The 15261-nt window shown below is 44.4% G+C and overlaps 1 protein-coding gene and 1 non-coding gene across 2 annotated transcripts; both read right to left on the bottom strand.

Annotated features, from left to right (window-relative positions):
- Nucleotides 1-1819: 1819 nt before the first annotated feature.
- On the bottom strand, nt 1820-1891 carry trnae-uuc (transfer RNA glutamic acid (anticodon UUC)). Its single transcript has one exon. It is a non-coding gene; the product is annotated as a tRNA-Glu (tRNA).
- An 8581-nt stretch (nt 1892-10472) lies between these two features.
- Nucleotides 10473-14423, bottom strand: LOC140422135 (uncharacterized). The gene is made up of 2 exons (XM_072507133.1): nt 14306-14423; nt 10473-12713 (listed from the first exon to the last, which is right to left on the bottom strand). Exon 2 carries the CDS (start codon nt 12360-12362, stop codon nt 11412-11414), a length of 951 nt encoding a protein of 316 aa, XP_072363234.1. The 5' UTR covers nt 12363-12713; nt 14306-14423; the 3' UTR covers nt 10473-11411.
- Nucleotides 14424-15261: the final 838 nt, after the last annotated feature.

The raw sequence follows: 15261 nt of genomic DNA, 5'->3' as shown, positions 1-15261 counted from the left end.
GCGAAAAGGTTCGAGTTTCTCTCAGAATGGTGAACGATTCTGAAATTGATGAGGACAGTATTAAACTTATAATATCGTATTACAAAGATGATATTGACCACAAATTAGTAAACAAGTGTTATCAGTTCACCTTAGGAAATCCCAGCACACAGAAGCAAACACGCCATCTAAAATGCAATGCGCACAAGTTCTTCAGCTTATTTGTGAGCAACACCTCATTGAAGTGTTCCTCAATATTACTACTGTGCTTAAGCTGTACTTTACAATGCCTATCACAAGCTATGAAGCAGATCACGAGCTATGAAGCAGAACGGAATTTTTCAAAGCTATCATTTAAAAAGAACAAATTTTGGTCTACCATGACTGAAGAGCGCTTAAATTCTTTATGCATATTGTCTCTAGAAAATAACATTGCAAGGAAGCTCTCATATGACAAAGCTGTACGTAAATATGTTGCTAGAAAAAACAGAAAAAAGAGTATTTTGTAAAATGTGCTTCATGTAGTATGTATTCTCATAGGTGTCTAAAATAAAAGATTATATTGACCGTGGTCTTTTCTATGTTTTATTTCATCATTCTATGATGCATCATGCATGTATATAACATTTCCCTAATTTTCATCCCACCATAACTCGAAAACTATAAGCATAGGATTTTTTTATTCACACCAGTGACTTTGACATGTGAGATAATCCAGTATAGCAATTTTAATCAAAATCTGAGATATAGTGGTTAAAGTTTTAAGAAATTGTGGTGATCTGTCGAGGAACAACCCCATTGAAGAAGATAACAGTGGTTACTCAGACCCCGTTGCTGGTTGCCCCCATAACAGTTCAAGCTTCAGGGCCCCAAAAATGTAGGTCCGCCACTGACTGTGGTTCCTGTGAAACTTGCAACACGACATCCGGCGGACATTCATCAGTAATTCAAAATATCACATTTCAAATTCCAAAACATTGATAGTTAATCTTTTTCGCAATTAGGTTTTGATCAAAATTTGAATAGTTTCCAAAATTTTGTTGATCTTTTTCTCAAGTGAAACTATCACGTTTGCTGAACATGCACAAACTCCCCTGAGTCATTCCGGGCAGAAACATTAAAACTTACTCATCTGTAATTATGAGGCAAAGTTTCCTGGTTCAGATTTGTTGTTAAACATTAACAGAACACGTCATCTCACAGCCATGGGATATTTACACTTCCACAAGTTTTGAATGAGATCCTTTCTTCCCCGGCTCCACAGTGGGTGGGAGAGGGACAAGCAGCAGGATTTTACCCCAACTCTCCATTCACCCGCTGCCAGCAGAACGCGGGGACTGCAGCTTCAATCAGCGGGTTACTGCCCATCTCAGGGACACTCCAACCAGGAGCAAACCTCCCAATACACCGAGCACAGGCTCAGAAACATGCAGGTAGATTATACCCCGCTCACTTAACCTCCGAGCAGCATTGACACAATCCCCCAGTGAGAGGCGCTTCCTTTGAGCTTCTTTAGCTGTATTCAGATCCTGTGACCTCAATGGACACTTTCAGTTAGACGTCTTGTTGTCATCACGTTGGAGATTTGCACCCAGATCTGGGAGATATTTGTGTCTGTGAGCAATAAAATCTGGCCCAATACCATCCAAATTTTCACTTGCATCAACATCTCTCCCATTTGCAGCCAATCACTGTCCGTTTTTTCCTGCCTCTGTATTTGTTTTCCACTTGTGACTTTTTCAGCTGACAAACGTCATTGAACTGAGTCTGGCAGAGCTCTTTTCTGTGAAACTGCGATTCAGCTTCATTGAAGGTTTTGGTGGACAACAATAATTCATCATTCCCTGACCGGGAATCGAACCCGGGCCGTGGCGGTGAAAGCGCCGAATCCTAACCACTAGACCACCAGGGAAACTGCCACCAGGGAAACTGACAAGGAAAGCTTTAACCCGGGTTTACAGAATATCATTCACCTTTTATTTTCATTTCGAACTTTTGATTAGAAATATACAAAATAACATTTTTAGAATGAACAGAAGTGACATCTTCAGCCAATCACAACACCGATTGTTGTTCGCTGTAACATGAAATCGACAGTGAGGTGAAATAGTCCCAAAAGCTGCTCATGTGTAACTTCCAATTTCCTAAACCCACCAACTTGATCACTGTGGCTCCTGTGAAACTGACAACACAACATCCGGCGGACATTCATCAGTAATTGGAAATAACTCATTTCAATTTTTGAAAACATTGATAGTTAATCATTTTCGCAATTAAATTTTGATCAAAATTTGAATAGTTTCCAATTTTTGTTGATCTTTCTCTGAAGTGAAACTATCACGTTTGCTGAACATATACAAACTCCCCTGCTTCACACTGGGCATGAACAATAAAACTTACTCATCTGTAATTATGAGGCAATATTAACACAACACGTCATCTCACAGCCTTGTGACACTTCCACAAGTTTTGAATGAGATTATTTCTTCCCCGGCTCCACAGTGGGTGAGAGAGGGACAAGCAGCAGGATTTTACCCGAACTCTCCATTTACCCGCTGCCAGCAGAACTCTGTGTCTCTACCCGGCTTCAGCAAAGTAATTTAACCTGGCCGATGGCAACGACTAGTAAACCCCATAAAAAGCGGCTTTTCTTCAGGGAAATTATGTGCTCAGACCTTAAGAAAGGCAACCAGAGGTTATTCCAAACAGCAATTTAATATTTGGGGATGTAATCTCCGCAGATTGGCAAACTGTAAATTGTAGAGAAAAAAAGCTTCCTTTTCTCCGTTACCTGTTGCTATAATGGGCGTGGTGCGCGTTAATAAAACTGAAATAGATATCGACACACTGATTTCTTATCACTGAATTGGATCCGCTCACACTGATGTCCCCCCCCCCCCCCCCCCCCCGGATCGGAGACTTGCTGAACTTTCCACCCAAGCTCAAGTTAACCACAATTAACTGGACATGTTCAGGACTTTCTTTCTGATGTGGAATTAGCTCAGACACAGTGGAGGCTGCCACGTTTCTGCGGGAATGGACAACAATGTGTAGGGGGCGGTTAAAAGGCAGGGGAATGGCCCTAAATCATGATTCTCATTTGGAGAGCCGGTTCAGACACCATGGATCAAATGGCTTCCTTCTGTGCAGTAACACTTCATTGAAGCTGCGATGGGCACTAAAGTGAAAGTAACCATGGTGAACTGGACCGCCTATGTCCGTTATTTATACCTGACCTTCCTCAATGTGTCCGTCTGTAACTGAACCTCCCAACACTGAATGTAATCGCAATAACTTGGGACTGTCTATTATGAAAGCTGTCGTGTCGAACTGGGCTCAGTGTAACCTTTCTGATCTGGGCGTGTATTCGCAATATATATTGATGATTTAGATGAAGGAACAAAATGTAATATTTCCAAATTTGCAGATGACATCAAGTTGGGTGAGCGGGTGAGCTGTGAGGAGAATGCAGAGATCCTATAGTGTGAATTGTACAAGGTGAGTGAGTGGGTAAATGAATGGCAGATGCAGTATAATTGGGATATCTGCGAGGTTATCCACTTTGGTTGTAAAACAAGAAGGCAGATTATTATCTGAATGGCCATAAATTAGAAGAGGGGAATGTGCAATGAGACCTGGGTGTCCTCATACACCAGTCACTGAAGGTAAGCATGCAGGTACAGCAGGCGGTAAAGAAGCCAAATGGCATGCTGGCCTTCAGAGCGAGAGGAATCGAGTACTGGAGCAGGGATGTGTTGCTGCAATTATACAGGGCCTTGGTAGGCAACACCTAGAATATTGTCTGCAGCTTTGATCTCCTTATCTGAGGAAGGATGTTCTTGTTATAGAGGAAGTGCAGCGAAGGTTTACCAGGCTAATTCCTGGGATGGCAGGACTGAAGTATGAGGAGAGATCGGTTAGGATTTTATTCATTGGAGTTCAGAAGAATAAGGGGGGATTGCATAGAAACCTATAAAATTCTAACAGGAGTGGACAGGGTAGATGCAGGAAAGATGTTCCTAATGGTGGTTGTCCAGAACCAGGGGTATGAGGTTACGAGGTTAACGATTTAGGACAGAGATGAGGAGAAATTTCTTCACACAAAGATGGTAAGCCTGTGGAATTTGTAACCGCAATTGAGTCCAAAACATTGTATGGCTTCGAGGAGCAGTTATATATAACGCTTTGGGCGAAGGGACCAAAGGAGATATGGGGGAAGGAGGGATTAGGCTCCTGAGTTGGATGTTGAACCATGATCATACTGAATGGCGGAGTGGGCTTGAAGGGAAGAAAGGCCTCCTCCTCCTGCTCCCATTTTTTCTATGTTTCTATGAATGTAACGGTGCTGAACTTGAACTTCCCACATTGAAACCAACTGGACGTAACTGGAAATGCTCCTAATTAATATACAGATGTTTGAATGAAGCTGGGTGCACAGTTTCAGAATTATTTGTAAAAGGGGCTGTGCTGCCATCTCATCACTGGCACTGAGTAAATAATCACGGGGAGAACCTGACCGTGTTTCCCATTAGGGCTCTGGTCAATCATCCATTAAACCACTAACTCGGCATTATCGGCTTGAAGCCGCGCACACGTCCCGTTTTCACCATTCCAACCCAACGTTTTTATTCGATTATAGTTAATGAAGGGATGGAATTGGGAGCATTCTGTCTCTCTGTCTATTTTAAGTTGCAGCTGTGTCAGAACATCTGTAAAGTCTGGCAGCAGCTGCACTAATAAGACCATAAGATATAAGAGCTGAAATAGGCCACTCGGCCCATCGAGTCTACTCCGCCATTCAATCATGGCTAATATTTTTCTCATCCCCATTCTCCTGCCTTCTCCCCATAACCCTTGATACCCTTATTAATCAGGATCCTGGGCAGCACGGTGGCGCAGTGGTTAGGCCTCATAGCGCCGAGGTCCCAGATTCGATCCCAGCTCTGGGTCACTGTCCATGTGGAGTTTGCACATTCTCCCCGTGTTTGTGCGGGTTTCACCTCCACAACCCAAAGATGTGCAGGGTAGGTGGATTGGACAAGCTAAATTGCTGCTTAATTGTAAACAATGAATTGACTACTATAATTTTTTTTAAAAAAATTAATCAAGAACCTATCTATCTCTGTCTTAAAGACACTCAGTGATTTGGCCTCCACAGCCTTCTGCGACAAAGAGTTCCACAGATTCACCACCCTCTGGCTGAAGAAATTCTTCCTCATCTCTGTTTTAAAGGATCATCCATTTAGCCTGAGATGGTGTCCTCTGGTCTTTAAGACAGAGACAGATATATTTTTGATCAATAGGGGGTTCAGGAGTTATGGGGCGAAGGCAGGAGAATGGGGATGAGAAAAATATCAGCCATGCTTGAATGGCGGAGCAGACTCGATGGGCCGAGTGGCCTAATTCTGCTCCTATGTCTTATGGTCTTATGGTCATTGCGGGCATCTTGCTCCAAATGGCCCTTTATCATCTGTCAGTTCTTCTGGCTCAGGTTGACACCAAAAGGCTCAGGCAGCTATGAGGAGAAGGTCTCAGAGTTAACAGTGGGTTCAGACAACATCACTACTCAAATTCCTAAATCAATAATTGTCCCTTCGCTGCTCTCAGCGTGAGAATTTTATCAAACAATGTGATTGACGAGTTTACGAACGGGGTGATAGAACATAGAACATTACAGCGCAGTACAGGCCCTTTGGTCCTCGATGTTGCACCGACCTGTGAAACCACTCTAAAGCCCATCTACACTAATCCCTTATCGTCCATATGTCTATCCAATGACCATTTGAAAGCCCTTAGTGTTGGCAGCAGGGCATTCCACGCCCTTACTACTCTCTGAGTAAAGAACCTACCTCTGACATCTGTCTTACATCTATCTCCCCTCAATTTAAAGCTATATCCCCTCGTGCTAGACATCACCATCCGAGGAAGAAGGCTCTCACTGACCACCCTATCCAATCCTCTGATAATCTTGTATGCCTCAATTAAGTCACCTCTTAACCTTCTTCTCTCTAACGAAAACAGCCTCAAGTCCCTCAGCCTTTCCTCATAAGATCTTCCCTCCATACCAGGCAACATTCTGGTAAATCTCCTCTGCACCCTTTCCAATGCTTCCACATCCTTCCTATAATGCGGCGACCAGAATTGCACGCAATACTCCAAATGCGGCCGCACCAGAGTTTTGTACAGATGCAACATGACCTCATGGCTCCGAACCTCAATCCCTCTACCAATAAAAGCTAACACACCGTACGCCTTATTAACAACCCTCTCAACCTGGGTGGCAACTTTCAGGGATCTATGTACATGGACACCGAGATCTCTCTGCTCATCCACACTGCCAAGAATCTTACCATTAGCCCAGTACTCTGTCTTCCTGTTATTCCTTCCAAAATGAATCACCTCACACTTTTCTGCATTAAACTCCATTTGCCACCTCTCAGCCCAGTGCTGCAGCTTATCTATGTCCCTCTGTAACTTGTAACATCTGTCCGCACCGTCCACAACTCCACCGACTTTAGTATCATCTGCAAATTTACTCACCCATCCTTCTACACCCTCCTCCAGGTCATTTATAAAAATGACAAACAGCAGTGGCCCCAAAACAGATCCTTGTGGTACACCACTAGTAACTGGACTCCAGTCTGAACATTTCCCATCAATCACCATCCTTTGTCTTCTTCCAGCTAGCCAATTTCTGATCCAAACTGCTAAATCACCCTGAATCCCATGCCTCCGTGTTTTCTGCAGTAGCCTACCGTGGGGAACCTTATCAAACGCTTTACTGAAATCCATATACACCACATCAACTGCTTTACCCTCATCCACATGTTTGGTCACCTTCTCAAAGAACTCAATAAAGTTTGTGAAGCAAGACCTACCCTTCACAAAACCGTGTTGACTACCTATAATCAAATTATTCCTTTCCAGGTGATTATACATCCTATCTCTTATAAACCTTTCCAAGATTTTGCCCACAACAGAAGTAAGGCTCACTGGTCTATAGTTACCGGAGTTGTCTCTACTCCCCTTCTTGAACAAGGGAACAACATTTGCTATCCTCCAGTCTTCTGGCACTATTCATGTAGACAAAGATGACTTAAAGATCAAAGCCAAAGGCTCAGCAATCTCCTCCCTAGCTTCCCAGAGAATCCTAGGATAAATCCCATCCGGCCCAGCGACTTATCTATTTTCACACTTTCCAGAATTACTAACACCTCCTCCTTATGAACCTCAAGCCCTTCTAGTCTCGAAGCCTGAATCTCAGTATTCTCCTCGACAACATTGTCTTTTTCCTGTGTGAAGACTGACAAAAAATATTCATTTAGCACCTCTCCTATCTCCTCGGACTCCAAGCACAACTTCCCACTACTGTCCTTGACTGGCCCTACTCTTACCCTAGTCATTCGTTTATTCCTGACATATCTATAGAAAGCTTTAGGATTGTCCTTGATCCTACCTGCCAAAGACTTCTCATGTCCCCTCCTGGCTCTTCTTAGCTCTCTCTTTAGGTCCTTCCTAGCTAACTTGTAACTCTCGAGCGCCCTAACTGAACCTGCATGTCTCATCTTTACATAAGCCTCCTTCTTCCTCTTGACAAATGTTTCGACTGCTTTAGTAAACCACGGTTCCCTTGCTCGACCACTTCCTCCCTGCCTGACAGGTACATACTTATCAAGGACACGCAGTAGCTGTTCCTTGAACAAGCTCCACATTTCCATTGTGCCCATGCCCTGCAGTTTTCCTCTCCATCCAATGCATCCTAAGTCTTACCTCATCGCATCATAATTGCCTTTCCCCCAGATATAACTCTTGCTCTGCGGTATATACCTTTCCCTTTCCATCACTAAAGTAAACGTAATCGAATTGTGGTCATTATCACCAAAGCGCTCACCTACCTCCAAATCTAACACCTGTCCTGGTTCATTACCCAGTACCAAATCCAATATGGCCTCGCCTCTCATTGGCCTATCTACATACTGTGTCAGGAAACCCTCCTGCACACATTGGACAAAAACGGACCCATCTAAAGTACTCGAACTATAGAGTTTCCAGTCAATATTTGGAAAGTTAAAGTCCCCCATAACAACTACCCTGTTGCTTTCGCTCCTATCCAGAATCATCTTTGCAATCCTTTCCTCTACATCTCTGGAACTTTTGGAGGCTATAGAAAACCCCTAACAGGGTGACCTCTCCTTTCCTGTTTCTAACCTCAGCCCATACTACCTCAGTAGCCGAGTCCTCATCAAACGTCCTTTCTGCCACCGTAATACTGTCCTTGATCTAAAGAAAGAAAAATTAGTTGCTCCAATCTCTCTAAATAACTGAAGTCCCTCATCCCTGGTGCCGTTTTCGTAAATCTCCTCTGCACCCTCTCTGAGAACTTCACTTCTTTCCTAAAGTGTGGGGCCCATATATAGAGTTCCAATCTAGAGGGTTAGAATTGAAAAACAGGGAGGTTATGCCAACTTGTTCAGAACCAGGGTCAGACTACACTGGGAGCACTGTCAACATTTGTGATCTCCATTTAGAAAAAGGAAACAGAGGCACTGGAGAAGGTGCAACAAAGATTCACAAGAATAATACCAGGACTGAGAGTATTTCACCCTCAGGAAAGGCTGGGGCTGCTTTTCTCTAGAAAAGAGAAGACTGAAGGGAGACCTGATGGAAATCTTTAAGATTATGAAGGGGTTCAATAATCCAATAGGGATTTGATGAGAAACCTCTTTACCCAGCGAGTGGTAAGAATGTGTTGCCAATAATGGTTTCTGACCCTCGCCCCTAAAGATCACTAATCTCAATCCGAACTGAGAGCCCCTCATAAACCTAACACATAATAGCCCGAACCTTCACCCCCAACAGTAACCCTATTCTTAACCACTAATAATCTTAATCATAATAACCTCAACTCATAACCCAAATAACCTTAACCGCTAATATCCATTATCTCTGCCATAAATATCCTAATCATTTGTAACACCAAACTTAACCTGAAGTAACCACTGATCATAAAACCTCAAAGTAGACCCTGATTATCTACTAATTCTTTATAACCCACACCCCTAATCTCCATTAACCAGACCAGGATACAATCCTAACCATAACCTAACAAAGACTCCTTATAACCCAAACTCTGAAACCTTATATCAAATACTAATTATAACCATAAACCTAGCACTAAATGCAGCACTAACTCTAACCTCTGATACACACTAACCGCTAATAATCCTATCCGGGGATTCCTGACCTGTCCCTGAATCACTTGGTTCACCGACTGCTGTGGAGTCACTGGTTAATGTGACATTATCGATGATGCAGCCAGAGTGATGCCCCCTTTGATTCACCCAAAGGTCTGTCAGGGAGGTCAAAATTTGGAACTACTCTATGGGTGTACATACATCACATGGACTGCTGAGGTTCAAGAAAGCGGCTCACCAACACTTTCCTCAAGGGAATTTAGGAATGGACATTAAATGCTGGCCTGGCCACGGACACCGACATCCCATGAAAAAATAACAAAATCGGAGTTCTGGGATTTTGAGCCAGTGACAGTGAAGGAACAACAATATAGTTCCCCATCATAAAAACATAGAAAATAGCAGGAGGAAGCCATTCATCCCTTAGAGTCTGCTCCGCCATTCATTATGATCATGGCTGATAATCCAACTCAGCAATCTGTTCCCGCTTTCCCACCATGTACTTTGAGCTCTTTAGCCCCAAGAATAGAAACATAGAAACAAATCAGGACGGTGTGTGATTCCTGTACAAATCCCTCTATAACACTGAATTAGAGTCACAGTCATAGAATCACAGTACATAAAAGGCCCTTCGGTCCATAGCGTCCACGCCGGTCAAATACAACCACCTAACCATTATAATCCCATTTTCCAGCACTTGGCCCATAGCCTTGAATGCCCTGGGATCGCAAGTGAACATCTAAATATTTCTTAAATGTTACGAGGGTCTCTGCCTCCACCAGCCTTTCAGGCAGTGAGTTCCAAACTCCTACCATCCTCTGGATAAAAGAGTTTGTCCTCACATCCCTCTAAAGCTCTTGCTCTTTACCTTATATCTGTGCCCTCTGGTCATTGGCCCCTCCACCAAGGGGAAATATTTGTTCCTATCTACTCTATCTATGCCCCTCATTTTATACAGCTCAATCATGTGAGAGAGACCCCAGTCAGTGTACTGAGAGAAACTGTGAGAGAGAGAGAACACAGTCAGTGTACTGAGATAAACTGCGAGAGAGAGAGAACCCAGTCAGTGAACTGAGAGAAACTGCGAGAGAGAGAGAACCCAGTCAGTGTACTGAGAGAAACTTTGAGAGAGAGAGACCCCAGTCAGTGTACTGAGAGAAACTGCGAGAGAGAGAAAACCCAGTCAGTGTACTGAGAGAAACTGTGAGAGAGAGAGAACCCAGTCAGTGTACTGAAACTGGGTGGGAGAGAACCCAGTCAGTAACAAAAATAAGTAATGAAATTGAGTCCAGACACAGATTTGCATGAACTGACACCACTTTATTCACAGATTAACAGAGCAAACACTATACTTGAATCAATGTTATTAATTGCTAGAATTGAATGAATTAAGGGTCAGATTAACTATATCACAATAACCCAGTATTAGATAGGTCTGTTTAATACAGAACAGGGTTAAACCCAGTGTCCAATATCAGAGGTTTCTGTGGCTGTTGGACGCCTAGTTTCACTGTACAGCTGACAAGTCCAAAGCTTCAGTGAACTCGTCTACCCAGGGTCTGTTTCTAAACCCTCATCACAACATATTACCTGGTTAGCTATTGCATATATCATCATGGTCGCACAGCTCACACAAAGCTCAACCAGAAACAACGGTTCTTCTTTCTACTGATTCCAGCTCCTATTCCAGCACCATCACCCCCCGATTAGTTGGAGGCCCATTTCCCAGTCAGTCCTCCAGAACCTAGCTGTCTCTCTGTTTGTGTGATGTCCATGGCAGATTCCCAACAGGGTATTCACAGCTAACTTCAGCCCTCAGCTCCGTTGCCTGGCTGACATTGACACGAGAATGGAGAGACAGAAAGGTGCTCGAGACTCAAATGGGAAGTTGAAACTTGTGGCTCTGAATCACCTGTTAGGATCGCTGAAAAGACCGGGATTTATTTTTGATCTACCTGTAGTGGAGGAAAAACACTATTTTCTATACCGGTTAAAATTTCACAGTAACGTCAGTGCAATGTTAATGTAAGCCTACTTGTGACAATAAAGATAATTTTTTTTTAAATGTCCCTCAACCCTTTTGTGGATCATTTCAGTGGAAATGTGCTCTCCCAGGCTTAAAGAGCATCAGCCCACTGGAAGAAAAGTCGTGAGTCCGGCCAGTCCAGCAGAAAGAAACCCTCCGGCCCTCCCACTTCACCAAGTGTCAGAATGAACATGGTTCTGTCCTGGATGTGATTAACAGCAGAATCCAATCCCTGTCATCACTCGTGAACTCGCTGGTGTCTCAGCAGGGATGTGGACCGAGTGAATCCCTTCCCACACTGAGCAGGTGAAGGGCCTCTCCCCTGTGTGAACTCGCTGGTGTATCTGCAAGCTGGATAACTGAGTAAATCCCTTCCCACACGGAGAGCAGGTGAACGGCCTCTCCCCAGTGTGAACCCGCTGGTGTATCCGCAGGTTGGATAAGTCAGTGAATCCCTTCCCACACTGAGAGCAGGTGAACGGCCTCTCCCCGGTGTGAACTCGCTGGTGTATCCGCAGGTGGGATGACTGAGTGAATCCCTTCCCACACTGAGAGCAGGTGAATGGCCTCTCCCCGGTATGAACCCGCTGGTGTCTCTGCAGTTTAGATGAGGTTCTAAACCTCCTTGTGCATTCAGAGCAGCTGAACGGTCTCTCCTCAGTGTGAATGCGCTGGTGAATCATCAGGTCCTGAGAGCTTTTGAAGCCGCTCCCACAGTCAGAACATTTAAAGGGTCTCTCCTGGGTATGAGTGATATTGTGTCTCAGCAGGTTACGTAACCAAGTGAATCCCTTTCCACACTCAGAGCAGGTGAACGGCCCCTCCCCGGTGTGAACTCTCTTATGCGTCAGCAGTTGGGATGAATAACTGAATTCCTTCCCACACTGAGAGCAAGTGAATGGCCTCTCCCCAGTGTGAATTCGCTGGTGTGTCTGCAGGTTGAATGAATCACGGAATCCCTTCCCACACTCAGAGCAGGTGAATGGCCTCTCCCCAGTGTGAACTCGCTGGTGTGTCCGCAGGTTGGAAAACTGAGTGAATCCCTTCCCACACACAGAACAAGAGAAAGGCCTCTCCTCAGTGTGACTGCGTTGATGAGTTTCCAGCTCAGATGGGCACCTGAATCCCTTACCACAGTCCCCACATTTCCACTGTTTCTCCATGATGCGGGTGTCCTTGTGTCTCTCCAGGTTGGACAATCAGTTGACGCCTCACACAGAACATATGCTGGTTTCCCCCCACTGTGAATGGAGTAACACTTTTTCAGGCTGCGTAACTGGTTAACGCTCTTTCCACAGTTCGTGCACTGGAACACTCTCACTCGGATGTGTGTGTCTCGGTGCTTTTACAGTCACACTGATGCATAAAATCTTCTGAAGCAGACAGAACAGACAAACATTTCTACTTCTAGATTCATGATGATATTAAAAGTCCTGATGAGCTGAATGATGGTCAGTTCTTGATGTGACGTTTGATTTGAGATTTGTGTCTGTAAATTCTCATCTTCTAATATCCTGTAAAAGGAGTTTACAAAAGACATCACTGTCAGTACAGGATAGAAATTCAGAACAGACAATTCTAGTTTCTCTGGAACATTCTTTCCTCTCTCGTTCCCCAAAAGCTGTAAATCTCCGTCCCACACTCCCTCCATTCTCACTCTGCTGTATCTAATATTCACCCTCCCAATTCTCCTGAAGGTGCTGATTTAGGGTGATTGACAGATCCATGCTCACTGCTTCCTGTCCTGGACACAGGGACCTGAAAATCTTAATGTAGGCTGCCAGAGATAGATGACTATGTCACTGGACTAAAAATATGTGTAATATAAAGACTGCATTCACTTCCTTCCCCTCCCAATTCTCATGGTGGTGTTGATTGATGCTGATCAACAAATCTAAACTCACCACAACCTGTACAAGAGTAAAGAATCTCCATCCAAGTATATTTACTGATTAGAGATGGCGAGATTCTGAGGAAGAATTTTATTTCATCATCGAGTGGTCATGACCGGGTACTCACTTGACACAAGGGTGGCAGAAGAGGAGATGACCAATAACTTCAAAATGCAATAGGATGGGCATTTGAAGAAAATAAACTTGCAGGGGAACAAGGATAGAGAGGAGGAATGAGGCTGAGTGGATTGTTTACAGGGAGACAGCATTAACTTGAGTTACCAAATGGACTCTGTCAAGTGTTGTAATGACTCTATGACTGGAAATATATAAAGTAGCTACATTACTATCCAGTATGGGTGGCAGGTTGGCACAGTGGTTAGCACTGCTGCCTCACAGCACCAGGGAGCTGGGTTTAATTCCAGCATTGGGTCACTGTCTGTGTGGAGTTTGCACATTCTCCCTGTGTCTATGTGGGTTTCCTCCGGGTGCTCCGATTTCCTCCCACAGTCTAAAGATGCATTCCTGCATTGGTTAGGTGGATTGGACATGCTAAAATGCCCCCGACTGTCCAGGGATGTGCAGTTTAGGATTCGGGGATAGGGTGGATTGGAGCAGGGGGGGGGGGGGGGGACATGGGTCAAAGGGTCAGTGCAGGCTCAATGGATGAAATGGTCTCCTTCTGCACTGCAGAGATTCTATATTACATATCTAGAAATAAATGTATATTCTTACAGAACCATAAATCAATATATCTAATCTGTACCATATAACAATACTAGACATTTCTCTGTCCGATATTAATTTACTGTCCCCTTAAATGTCAGCCATCTCCTGGGGAAACCAGCCCTTTAATTGTGACCATTAGGAAAGAGACCATCCTTTTAGCCAGACAAATAAATGTGTGAAGCTGAGTGAGCAAAGGATGTCAATGTCTTTAAGTGGCGATGCCTGCGTTGGACTGAGCTGGGCACAGTAAGAAGTTTTACATACCCAAGTTAAAGTCCAACAGGTTTGTTTCAAATCACTAGCTTTCAGAGCATAGCTCCTTCCTCAGGTAATGTCTTTAAAAGAGAGAGACCTGGGCCAAGCTTTGCAGAGTCTGCACCCTCCCTGGATTCACTTCCTTTCCCTTCAGTTGCTGCAAGTTACCAACTGAAGGTGAGAATGAGAAAAGAAATGGAAAGGGGGAGAAAATAAAGTGTTTTACTCACAGATGTTAGAGACAGGGGGAGGTTTCAGTCTGTGAAACTCAATCTTCATTCACACAAAGCCCGCGCTTTGATTGTCTGGAGGACCAGAGTCTTTCCGGTCCTCCCATCCTTTCCATTGGCTGCCCGCCGACTGAAGACAATGGACACCGGATGTCACGTGGCCATGGAAGAACTTTTTACCTCAGTAAGTGCGTATCATTGGCCAATGGGAATCGGCTTTTTCTGTAAATGCGCAACTTCCTCTCTCCCTCGAACATGCGCAGTCCTGGGTCACCGGCCCGCGCGGCGGATAGAGCGGTTTCTCTAGCGCCTGGGATTGTGGGGGCTACGACCGCCATTACTTATCCGGAGCCCAGGCTCCAAACTCCCGGGACTGGGATGAAAAGTGGGAGTGGGAGTGGGAGGGTGTAGTGACCCCACCCTGACACAAAGTGCATGTGGGCAGTCACTGGATTGGATTGTGACGCCCCCCTCAGCAAACAGTTTGTTAACTTTAGGTGTAAAGATTTAGACACCTGGGTGGCATATTTGGGAGGGCAGGAGGTGAGAGTGAAAGTGAAACCGAGAGTGAGCATCTTCAGGGGAGGAGAATTGGGAGAAAGCAGGAGGAGGATAGAGGAATTAATTAGTATTACAATCAATAGGGAAGAGGGAGTGTGTGGGGGATAGACATTTATTTATAGATTGAGAGGAAGAAGAATTTCTGTCACAACTAGAATTGCTAGTTCCGAATTTCTATCCTGTAATCAAAGTGATGACTTGATGACGTCAACCCTAACACACCCATTAAAGTCTCTATCCGGTCAGTCTTCAGCCTTCTCTTCCCCAGAGGAAATAGCCACAACCAGTTCAATCTATCGCATAGAAACAAACATCAGAAATAGAAGCAGAAGGGGGGCATTCAGTCCATTGAGCCTGCTGTGCCATTCATTGTGATCATGGCTGATCTTTTTCTT

This window comes from Scyliorhinus torazame, chromosome 5 (genome assembly GCF_047496885.1).
Source record: "Scyliorhinus torazame isolate Kashiwa2021f chromosome 5, sScyTor2.1, whole genome shotgun sequence".
Lineage (NCBI taxonomy): Eukaryota > Metazoa > Chordata > Chondrichthyes > Carcharhiniformes > Scyliorhinidae > Scyliorhinus > Scyliorhinus torazame.
This window is presented reverse-complemented; position numbering and strand designations above follow the sequence as displayed.